This window comes from Mesitornis unicolor, unplaced genomic scaffold (assembly GCF_000695765.1).
Source record: "Mesitornis unicolor isolate BGI_N332 unplaced genomic scaffold, ASM69576v1 scaffold20131, whole genome shotgun sequence".
In the NCBI taxonomy this organism is placed as follows: domain Eukaryota; kingdom Metazoa; phylum Chordata; class Aves; order Mesitornithiformes; family Mesitornithidae; genus Mesitornis; species Mesitornis unicolor.
The window spans coordinates 1-12,032 of record NW_010166009.1 but is presented as its reverse complement, the minus strand read 5'-3'; the positions used below and the strand labels follow the sequence as shown (position 1 = coordinate 12,032).

The 12,032-nt window shown below is 43.1% G+C and overlaps 1 protein-coding gene across 1 annotated transcript; it reads left to right on the top strand.

The window, feature by feature from the left end:
- Positions 1 to 263: 263 nt before the first annotated feature.
- On the top strand, positions 264 to 5,645 carry LOC104535080 (cAMP-dependent protein kinase type I-alpha regulatory subunit-like; the record flags this gene model as incomplete). Its single annotated transcript, XM_010194831.1, has 6 exons — positions 264 to 397; positions 1,019 to 1,177; positions 1,793 to 1,853; positions 2,134 to 2,255; positions 2,831 to 2,912; positions 5,328 to 5,645. Coding segments are annotated over 6 exons (731 nt in total), but the record flags the coding sequence as incomplete, so codon positions are not given.
- Between the last annotated feature and the right edge of the window lie 6,387 nt (positions 5,646 to 12,032).

Sequence of the window (12,032 nt, the reverse complement as noted above, 5' to 3'; positions counted from 1 at the left end):
AAGTGAGGAGTGGGGCAATTTAGGAAGACGTGGTTTCATTGCATATGTTATCTGTTGGAAAGATTGTCATTTGGTGACTCTGTAGAAGATGTTCTATCAGTTTATGGATCCAAAATGCCTTTCCAGTAATCCTGGAAATGCTGCTGATCTCTCACATACCAGTAGATGTCCCCTTTCACAGGACTGAGAGGAGTGCAAAATCAGCAAAATGTGGAATTTCACGCTGTAAGCTGTGCAAAATTTGTCTGTGCCAACCTTATTAGATTCTAAACATCAAAGTTCTGTGAAATACGGATTTTTGCATAGCTTTGCTCTCTTTTTAGCATATATTATTTTTTTTTCTTTTTTAGGTGATGAAGGCGATAACTTCTATGTTGTTGATCAAGGAGAAATGGATGTAAGCATTATTGGTAGTTTATTAATAGACTTTTTTATCCCTAGCAGAAGAGTAGTCTGATATTTGTAGGCCTCTTCTACAGGTGCTTCATTTAGCAGCTTTTCTCATAGTAAGTTCTTACTTGTAGAAGCTTTGGAGCCTCTTTGCTCCTTAACAGCTCATTCTGCCTGCACGGACCATGAGTTGTGATGAGCTTCAGAATGAATGATTTGGACACCAGCAGAATACTGATGCTTTACAAGTGCGAGGTGGAGTCTGGCTGAGGTGTGGGACAGGCTTTCAGAGTGACCAGGCTTATTTTCCACTCCAACCCATCCATAGCTTTCTCTGGCAGAGAGTTTGTTGAGATTTTATTTCCTGTTGAAGGGTCTCAGCAGTCTACATGTGTAATCTCTGTGCATGTGATGTAGAAGAAAGTCCCTTATCGATGAAAGTAGAAATTGTGACTGAGACAGGGGTTGGCTGTGAAGTGCTGAGACCCTGAAATGGTCAAATCTGTACAGATGTGAGAATTTCCCTTTACTATAAAGAAAATTACAGGGTAGCAGGAGCTCTGTGTTGTCTCTGAGCAGCTCACAGGACACCGCAGGCCTTGGCTTACCACTGTGCGCTGCCTTTCAGGTTTATGTGAACAACGAGTGGGCGACCAGCGTTGGCGAGGGTGGAAGCTTTGGAGAACTTGCCCTTATATATGGAACTCCCCGCGCTGCAACCGTCAAAGCGAAGACGAACGTGAAGTTGTGGGGCATTGACAGAGATAGCTATCGAAGGATCCTGATGGCAAGTATTTGTCTAGCTGACGTGGTACCTGTGTGCTAACCTGGAATTATGCTTTTGGTTTTACTGTTCACTCAACCCACACTGGTCATTTGACCTTCTTTCTACTCCTGATGGAGTTATTTATTCAAAATCCCGTGATCTCTTGTTATCAGGAGTCTGATCACTCAGCATCTGTCTGTCAGGCACGAGGCAAGAGGGAATCTTGCATTCATGAACAAAACACTACCAACACAGTATTAAACTGGACTAAAAATGTGATACTTACTGGTTAACTTGTCACATACTTTGATTCTGCTCTGCATTTAGCTTGCTATTTGCAAGTAGTGTGTGCGAACAGCAGTTGTAACTACCTGGAGCAGGTGCTGTGAGTTTTGGCAAAGTGATACAGTTAGAATGCATTTAAGAAACATTTAAAAAGTATTTTATGAAGGTTGCTGAACTCTGAAATATTACTGAAATAGTTAAATTTGAAAACACTTAATCTTGTGGGTTTGGGCTCTGTGAGACAATGTCGTATGTCTGGTTAAATTCATTTGTGTCTTGAGCTTTATCTGAAGCCTCATGGAAGACATGAAGTAGAAAGCAAACTTACTTTGTGTGCTTTTTTTTTGGTAGGGGAGTACTTTGAGAAAGAGAAAGATGTATGAGGAATTCCTTAGTAAAGTATCTATATTGGGTAAGTGAAGATTTTTGTTCTGAAGTGGAATAAATTGCCATGTTGTAATAAAGCTGTTACCCAGCATTATTGCAGTTACAGGCTACTGTGGTAATCTGTTAAACCTGACTGCAAAGCCTGTACTGCTTTTTTGCATCATTCCCAAATAATTCTAATTCGGGTCTTGATATTTGATGCACAAATGTAGCCAGAAATAGGTTGACTTCTGTATAAAAACAGAGCAAAAAGTATAATTTGTGCCTTTGAAATATACTTTGTTAATGAGCTATTAACTCTACAGAATCTCTGGACAAGTGGGAGCGTCTCACTGTAGCTGATGCGTTGGAACCGGTACAGTTTGAGGATGGACAAAAGATTGTGGTCCAGGGAGAGCCAGGAGATGAGTTCTTCATTATCTTGGAGGTAAGGTCAAAATTAAAAGCTCAGAACTTTACTATTTTTTTTTATTAACATGGTTTATTCTGCCCCAGAGTAGATACTTGTAGAGCATTCCTAAAGAAATATAATCTTGCTGGACATGCAGAAACTTATATTTAGTTTAGCTATTTTTACAAGTAGTACTTTCAGGAAAAAAGTAACAAGTTCCTGAGTGAAACCAGTCTGTCTTTTTCAGAAGAGTAGAGCCCTGGCCTAGATAGCCAGTAATGTCTTACTAGTGGTGTCATTGTCTGTCTGGGTTGTTTTTTGAGGGTTTTTTTTTGCTAGTTATGCTGTAATATTGTTAGTGTTAAGAGGAAAAACAGGGAAGAGCTCAGTACTGTGGATAAAAAATGTCTTGGGTATTTATGTGCTTAGGAGGGAGGACCAGCTGTTTTTATAGAGCAGGCTGGTGAACTATGCAAGGACTGTGAAGTATTTTTTTTAAAGACTGAGACATCATGGCAGTTATTTCTGCAAGGCAGCTGATTTCTTGAGGAATTCAGTGTTTCAAGGGATGCTGGCAATTCCAATTGTTCCATTGCTGTGATTTATTAAAGGGCACAGCCGCAGTGTTACAGCGTCGATCAGAAAATGAAGAATTTGTTGAAGTGGGCAGACTGGCACCTTCTGACTATTTTGGTGAGTTACTTAGTGACAACTGTCATTACGCACACCACTGTCACCATTCTATCTGCGCTGTGTGGATGACAGTGCTGGGATGGATTTGCTTAATTGCTGTTTTGACTAACTCTTGTGGTTTCATTCAGTGTCAGGTGAGTACCAGAGTCAGTCAGCATTTGGGTGTGTGTGCATGTCACAGAAACGTGATCGTTCTCGAATACTTCAATTTAAAAGGGGCCTGGTGGTTATTTGGTTTGACCTCCCTGCTCTGAGCAGAGTTAACTTTGAAATTGCATCATGTTGTGTCCAGTCGAGTCTCTTGTGTCTCCAGGGATGGAGAACCCAAACCTCTCCGGGAAATTTCTTTCATCATTTAACCTGCCTTGTGAAGAATTTTTTTTCTTTATACCTAACAAGAATTTCCTGTTCTGCAGCTTGTTGCTTTCTCTCTGCCTTTCCCTGTGCAGAGAGCAGTCTCCTTCTGTCTTTATAATCACTAATTATGTAGCTGAAGGCAGCAATAAGATTCCCTCTGTAGCCTTCTTTTCTCCAGGTCAGACTAACCCAGCTCTTCCAGGGTACATCCTGTGCTGCAGTCCCCTGGCCATCTGGATGGCACTGCTGGACTTGCTCTGCTTCATCAGCACTGGGGACCCCAGAACTGTGTGGTCCTCTGGATGTAGTCTCCCAAGCACAGATCAGGGTCTTTTCTTCTGTTCAGGGTGTCCTTACTCAGCTCAAAGTTATGTGGTATGTAAGCCGCTTTGACTTGAAAAAGCTTGTGTGCTGGCAAAGAAAAAGGCTGAGATCCTGTTATAAATACATAACTTATGAAGACTTTGAAATAATCTTCACATGGAACTAATACTTGTCTAGTGCACGTTGATTTATTTTGGACCACAGATAAGGACTGGACGTGTATGCTCACAGAGCATTCTTGGAGTATAATGTAACAGTGTATGACAAGATATTCCTGGCGGCCTAATTTTGGGTTCAGAAGAAAAGTGGCCTGCAGTTCTGAAACAAAGCGAGCAACCTGTTCACAATTTAATGTTTAAATACTTCCTTCTCTCTCAAAAATAAACCCAACAAAACACAACAGCAAAACCTAAAAAATCCAACCCACCCTTATTTTTTTTTATCTGATGTTTATGGTGGGTTCTCTCTCCTCATTACTTCTAAGCCAGAGCTATTTGCTTGTCTGTTCAGTGTTTCAGCTTTGTAGATGTTGTAATCAACAAATACCTGTTGCAAGGCCTGCAGTGGGATGTACTCGAGTGCACCGACAGCACTGGAGCTGACCAAAGGTCTGCTTAGCTCAGCATCTGCCACTAGATGTTTGTTCTGCATTTATCTGTTCTATGTGTGTTGTTTCAGTCTCTTCTAATACTTCCCTTGATGTGTTCACTTGAGTTTCCCACTCGTAAACTAAACATCATCTCCACTGCTGTGTTCAGGTGCTGTTGCAGACCTCTGTCCCTCAGGGCTTTAACTCTCCCCTAGAACCTACTTGTTCTTTTGCAAGGCTGTGTTTTGGAGGCTGCTGTGTTCAAAAGTTGTAATTGGACACAGAGGAAAAGTTTCTCTCATTTCTTTTGAACATCCCTTCTGATAATGCAGGCAGATTTATTCTCTGAGGAGCACCAAGCTCTTTCCTCAGTCCTGAACGTGGAGAAAACCAGCCCAGCTGCTTAAAAACAAACCAACCCAAAAGCTAATGCAGTGGTTTCTTTCATGCTTGTTGCTAGGAATGTTAGGGGTAGCTGTTGTCACCAGTGGAAGCAAGGGCTTGTGGAAAAACCTGATTTCCAAATACGTCATTTAGCAGTTGTAATGAGTAGTTGAAACAGAGTTTTTGGCATCTTTGTGCATAACTTACATGAAATGAGAATCCAATGGTGCTTCAAAATACTCATCTTCCACAGCCCCGTGGCAAAGTCAAGCTCTTGATTCTGGCAAGCTGTGGGTCAAAGGATTTTGTCTTGTGCATTGCTTTTTACTTCAATGCCATTCTCTTGTTGTCCTGAGTTTCCTAGAAATACCAGAATTGAACAGTAGCATACCTTACATATTAGGACAATAACTACTTGTTGACCTGGAAATGTATGTGGTTCATTGAAACACGACCTTTTCTCAAGTAGAAACCGTGTAGAAAATTCTTTAAGCCTTCTTCAGAGAAACCTGAATGTGGACAAGCTTTTTAATTAAAAAATCATCAGGTTAGGTTGGTTTGGTTGGGTGTTCTTTTAAACTGCCTTCATGGTTCCTTCTATGTATTTTGTACATCCTGTGCTGTATTTCAAACTGCTGCAGGCATGAACAGAAGGCAATTCAGGTTCAGAACAAAGTATCTATGTAGTTACAACAGGTTTAATGCCTTCAGCTCCTTTGCACGTTGATTTTAACACTGTTCCCATTTTCCTGTTGCCCTAGGTGAAATAGCTCTGTTGATGAACCGTCCCCGTGCTGCCACAGTTGTTGCTCGTGGCCTGTTGAAATGTGTAAAGCTTGACCGACCCCGATTTGAACGTGTCCTGGGTCCGTGCTCGGATATTCTCAAGCGAAACATCCAGCAGTACAACAGTTTTGTATCGCTGTCTGTCTGAAACCTTCCTCCGTATCCGAACGTGCTTCACGAATGCAGACTGCTTTATTACCCTTGTGCAGAGCCACATTGCCACCGGCATTTGCAGCTTCCTGTCTGTTTAAAAAAAAAAACAAAAAAAAAGGAAAAAAATTTTAAAAAAAAAATTGCTAATCATGGCACTGTTTTTAATTTAGAGCATATTAGTTCTGTGCTCTCTGTCCCATTGAATTAATAGAAAAAGTTTTATGGAGACGTTTGCTCTTATGGCTTCTCTCTGTGCAACAGTGTCCAACTCAGGCAAACGCAGCCTTGCTTCAGCGAGGGAGAGACCTCCTGCCGCCATGCCAATTGCCATAGAGTAAAGAGGTGACAGCAGAGAGGGGAAAGAACGTTTTGTAAAGGTGTTTCTCAAGTGGCTGGACGGATTTTTAAGGCTATGGTCATAATCTGCTGTATTTCTTTTTAAATGAGAACTGCCCTTGTAATTGAGCTTCTTGGGGCTTGGGGTTTTCTTTTTTTTATTTTTACTTTTCTGGGTACTGTAATCCTGGGTTCAATCATGAGGCATCAGCTGCTAAGAAAGCCACAGTTGGAATTTAACAGTATAATTGTTCCTGTGTCTGCTGGTTTAAGATTGCTTAATTATGTTTTTGTCAAGTGTAAATCAAAGCTTTCAAGGTTAATAGTTCTGGTGAACTACTGCAGTCCTCACTTAATTTGCTGACTTGCCGCAACTGATTTTCTTCCTTGTCCTTTCTTCAGTGATAGGTTTGCTGTTTCAAACTCTTCCTGCTCAAAGTGGCAAGAACCAAATGTTACATGAAATGCCTGACTTTGGTCTCTAGTCCATAGGTTGGTGTAAGAATGGTGCAGCTCTTCAGCTGTTAGTAATGTTTGAGTAGATTGGTGTAGAAATTGGAAGCAAACATTTTCTTTTCCTGTGACTCTGGCTTGCTTTGTATTCCTCAGTTGACTTTTAAATGATCATCAGTTCAGGTGACCCTTGGTGACCAGGGAAAACAAATGTTGAGTATTTATGGCCAGCATCAGTTGTGAGTGGCAAGGTTGCTGGTCTGTGTCGATGCCATTACTCTTGGTAGAAAACGTGAGGCAGAAAAAGCGAATGTTTTAACTTTCCTGCTCAGTTATTTTAAGTTTTTAAATCGGTCAATTCATTATTTTTTAAAATGGCTAATTATGAACCTAGTCTAAATACAAGAGGTACATTCTCTTTTCTTGCTTATGGAATTTACAGGACGCATATTTCATACTCTTTTTTTTCTTTTTTTTTTTCCAAGTTCATTATGTTGCGGAGTCTTAAATGTATTTCAGTATTTACCAGCTTTGTGTTCCATTATTCTGTGCACACCGATACTTCCCAAAAGTTTTTACTGAATTCCACGGTTCAATAATGGTAGGCAATTTTTAAGGTTTCCTTTAAACTGTAATTTATATAAAGTAGCGTAGGTTTGTATTTGGGAGTGACAGCAAGCAGTTTTTGCATTTGTTGTGCAACTACTTCTAATGATGAAGCCCTCCCTTTATTTCCTTTCTGAGGTGATATGGATCCAAACTCACCAGACTTTTATCTCGGGCCTGTAGGTAATCAGAAAGAGTCTGCTAATTGATGAGGGTATCAAGCCCTTACAGAAGGGCTATTCAGGGTATTTATGAACCTGAAATCCCAGTAATGGGATTAAAATGCTTGAGGTTTGAGTTCTCTGTTCAGAAGATGTTGAGTAGAGGATTTCTGCCAGAGTCCTTAAGGAGCAAGCAAATCACAGAATCATGTCGGGAGTTGGAAGGGACCTGAAAGCTCATCTGGTCCAACCAGAGCAGTCACACAGGAACCAGGTGGGTTTGAATGTCTCCAGAGAAGGAGCCCACAGCCTCTCTGGGCAGCCTGGGCCAGGCTCTGTCTCCTGTGCTCCAGCTTGCTCCCATTTCCCCTTGCCCTATCATTGGGCATCACTGAGAAGAGCCTGGCTCCATCCTGGCACTCTCCGTATTTATAAATGTTAACGAGGGCACCCCTCAGTCTCCTCTGCTCCAAGCTCAAGAGCCCCAGCTCCCTCAGCCGCTCCTCAGCAGGAGATGCTCCACTCCCTCCAGCATCTTTGTGGCCCTGCTGGACTCTTTCAAGCAGTTCCTGTCCTTCTTGAACTGAGGGGCCCCGTTTTCTTCAGTTTTGACTCTATCCAGGTTTTTTCTTCATATATGTTTTGTGTTACTTTAAAGCACCAAAAACTGTGTAAACTAGTTAGAGCTCCACAAAAAAATAATGCACATTTTTTTTATATAAGGCTTTCTAATCAAGTTTCACTACTGCATCTTTTTAGCTTGCTGTTTACTCCCTTTTGTAGTTTTACCTACAAGATTTTAAGATAAATCAGCTAAGTCTGAGTTAAATATTAATCACAGTTATAGCTTTACCTTTGTGTGCAATTTAAATATGTTTGAAACCACAATTGGCATAGTTTTGCCTTAGCTAACATTCAGGGCTTTAGAAGTAATCTTTTGCTAGTCCACCTTTAGCGAATTTATGAAGTCTATTGCCCTAGAAAGCTATAGTCAACCAGAGGACCATTTTTGTATTGTTACCTGACTATATAAGTCTGATTTACTGTATGTGCTAATATATTATATTATATTCCTTTTGTTATAGATTGTCCTAATGGCAGGTAAAGCAATAAAACGATTTAAATTCTTAAATGCAATCAGTCTCTTTACTTTTTCCCTTTTCACAGAATATCAGGAGTTGGAAGGGACCTGGAAAGCTCCCCCAGTGCAACCCCTGCCAGAGCAGGATCACCAGAGCAGTCACACAGGAACACGGCCAGGGCTTTGGGTGTCTCCACACAAGGAGACTCCACAACCTCTCTGGGCAGCCTGGGCCATGCTCCATAACCCTCACCAAAGTTTGGCCTCATCTTCAGCTTGAGCCTCCTGTGCTCCAGCTTGGGACCATTGCCCCTTGTCTTGGCATTGGCCATCCCAGAGCAGAGCCTGGCTCCTTCCTCCTGACACTGCCCTTTCCAAATGGATCCCCAGGAATGAGGGCACCCCTCAGTCTCCTCTGCTCCAAGCTCAAGAGCCCCAGCTCCCTCAGCCGCTCCTCAGCAGGAGATGCTCCACTCCCTCCATCATTACAGCTCTGTGCTGGACTCCTTCAAGCAATTCCTGTCCTTCTTGAACTGAGGGGCCATTCCTATATCGTTTTCCTTTGAGGACACATGATTAATGAGGTCATAGAAACATTTTTGGTTACTTCATCCTGCCCTGCCTTTCCTCCATCTCCTTGATCAAAAATACAGGCAAAAACCATTTTATTACCTAAAGTGAAACTTTAAAGCTTCCACTTTCAACCGTACAACTTTACTTTTAAACTTATCTTCTGTTGCCGTGTTCTTCCTGTTCAAGCAGCCAACAGTCCCCATTCCATGATGTGACAAATTTGGGGCTTGTCACGTGCGGTAAGTGCACAAAAAAATCACCGGTAGAGGGAGATACAACTTTGGGAATCCAGCGTCCTGTGTGGAAATAACTGCTGCACCCTGCGTACCGAGCGTGAGTTAAATCCTTTTATTTCCATCTGTTCTCTGTTCACAAGAGTAAAAAGGCCTGTAAGCCCCAAAGTGTCGAGAATTCGGTTTGATGGAGACTAAAACCTTGCTTTTGTGAAAGCTGGAAATGAAGGGATGTGGCTAAATCACAATAAAGGAGCATGGTGGGGGGTTGTTTGGGGTTTTTTGGGTTGGTTGTGTGAGGTTTTTTGTTCACCTTTGTGCCTTCAAAATATTGGAGGAATCTCTTTGCCTCCTTCCCTTTAGATTGGCAAAAATCTCAGCCCATGAGAAACAGAGGCAGTGGTAAGGGCAGCAGCTTCCTGAGAACCCAAAAACTGCCTGGCTCCGCCTGTGCTGTGGTGTTGGGATTCTCCTTGGAAAGCTCTGCAGAGCTGTACATGGTTTTTGTTTAACTTGCACATTAGTTTAGAATGAGCTTCTAGTAGATCGGTTGTGTTTGGGGTTTTTTTTTTCCCCTTAACGATGATAAATTATCAACAAAGTTCTCCACTGCTTTCCCTAGGCTGCCAAAAAGCTCAGAGCAATCGTTCTTGAGTAGTGAAAGGAAAAAGCTATTAAAGAGAGCTTCAGTAACCAAGTTATCCTTAAGCCTTGTCACTGGGAGGCAAGGGAAAAATACACTTACACTACGGTAACTCCGTCCTCATGCTTCTCCAGTCTCCAGTTCCTATTGCATCTCCCCAGAATGCAGAGATGGGGGTGAGTGGAGGAGATACCCTTTCTATTTTCAGGGAATTTTGACAGCTTAAGTGATTTTAAAGGTATGAGAAGATGACCTGAGAGAGATTCCCCCCCCCCTCCACTTTGGGAAAATGTTTTCACCAGAAGTGGGTGGCTGCTTGACTTGTAAATACAGTTCTGTGCCCTGAGCAGTTTGCTGACCCAACTTGTCTTGTCTCAGCATCACGTACTGCCCTTGAGAAGTAACATTGCTCTTTTCTCAAATACAGAGTCTTGATTACAGAACAGAGACTTAATAAGAGAGGAAAAAGGCCTTGGCATCTCTTTATTCAAGCCTCATCCTTGGATCTGCTTTGTGTCCTTCCCTGGCAAGACCGAGACCCCACACAGGTTGAGCAAACCAATGGCCGTGTGTTCCCCCGCCCTCCCAAGGGCACGACCAAGCACAGCACAAGAGATCGCTGCTTTTCCACCAGGAGCTGGTATTTGGGGTGGAAAAGGCTGCTGCAGTCAGCCCACAACTTACCAGCGCACTGGGCAAGCCCAGGAGCTTTGGTTGAGTACCCAGTGTAGAGCCCAGGGCGATTCTTGAAGATCCACAGAGTTTCCCCTCTCAGTCTCGCAAGCGTTTGCGGTTGGAAGTTACCAGATATTAAAGCTTTCCACTTGCCTTGCAGGGTTATCCTCACCTCTGAGCATGAGTTCAGGATTAAGTGGCCACCTTCGCTCTGTCGGACGCGGGAGCCTGGGCCTGCGCGGTGTCGTTGGCCACCACCGTGGCTTCTCCATACGTGTCTATGCATTTCCTGACGGCTTTCAGGACGAGCTGTAACCGTCTGTCCAAAGCCAAGAGATGGGGCTCGGTGAGCACTGGTGCCAGGCGGTCCTGCAGGAGGGATTCCCTCATCACGTCGCTGAGCCGATACTCGGGCTCAGCCAAGAGCTGGAGTCGTAATAACGTCGTTTTCTTTATTCTGGAAAAAAAACCCCAAAATACAGACATTTTAATGCAAATTTCTTGCTGCATCCTAGCCAGAACCAGCTCTCTGAGCCCCTTGGTAGCAGGGGAGCGAAGGAGGGCAGAGATGGATGAAAATACTTGACAAGCTTTGGAACAAAAGCTTCCCCTTTCGGAAGGGAGTGAAAACTTTTGCAGAAACCTCTGCTTTTTCCTTTATTTTTCCAGGCTGCAGAGTATTTGTACTGCAGATTGGTGTTATCGCAGAGAAAAACATGACAGAAACTCTCAGTAATGGGTGTTTTTCTTCTGAGTCAGAGATGACCCGGATCCCAGTTTACTGCAGGGTGGTGACATGTTCCCAAGGATGACATTTATGGGGTGGGGGCAGAGGAGGAGGTAAAACGAAGGGACATGAATGAGAAAAAAAACCTCTAACAAAACTGAGGGAAAAGAGGGAATATTTCCTGGAACTGACTTAACTGTGACTTTCCACCTTAAGAGGCACTGAGGTTTAAATATTATTCCCCTTTGACAGAAAGTGAGATGAAAAGCTACAATCTGGGAATGAAACTCAGTATTCTGAAATCATTTGTTTAATCCCTAGCGAAAGTGTTTTGACTTCAGTGTCTCTAATCCTGAAATTAATGGGTGCTTTTAATTATTGCTCTTTAAATTTTGGAAACAAAGTAGTTCATGTTCGTCGAGCCATCCCTATTTAGCCGAAGCCAGAATTTTCAGATGGAAAAAGGCGTAGTCAGAAACGTTTTAAGCCGCTCCAAAATTTGCCTTTGTATTCTTGTTATTTACCCAGGGCATCGATTGGGAATGGTCATCTGGCTCTCTGTGACTCCAATGGGACATGTGCTGTTTGGAGGGCAGGTGAAAAGAGAAGGAGATGAAAGGTTTTGTTGCTGCTGCAGCTGCTGAATTGCACCCGGTGCCGGTACCGCTCTGGAGCAGCCCATGGAGGTGCTTATTTTTGGTCAGTGATGCCTCTTAGCATTGCACAAGGGAAGGAGAAAGGTGCTGCCTGGCCCAGGGGTGGGTGGCTTGAGCTGTGGCTTGCCCTGGCTGCCCATTGCCAGCTGTGCATTAATATCCCTATTTAAAAATACATATAAAAATCAATTAAGCAAGTGCTAAGCCTGGTGATGAGACTTTAAATCGCTGCTGGAGCAATGCAGTGAGGTTCTCAGGGAAAGCTTGGTAGAGAGCAGATGTGAACCGCAGCAAAGGAGAGTGCGTGTGGCCTCCTCCTAGGGAAGGGGTGGCTGAGGAGCTGCTGCGGGTAAACACCAGCTGTGTTTGCTCTGTCTGAGCAG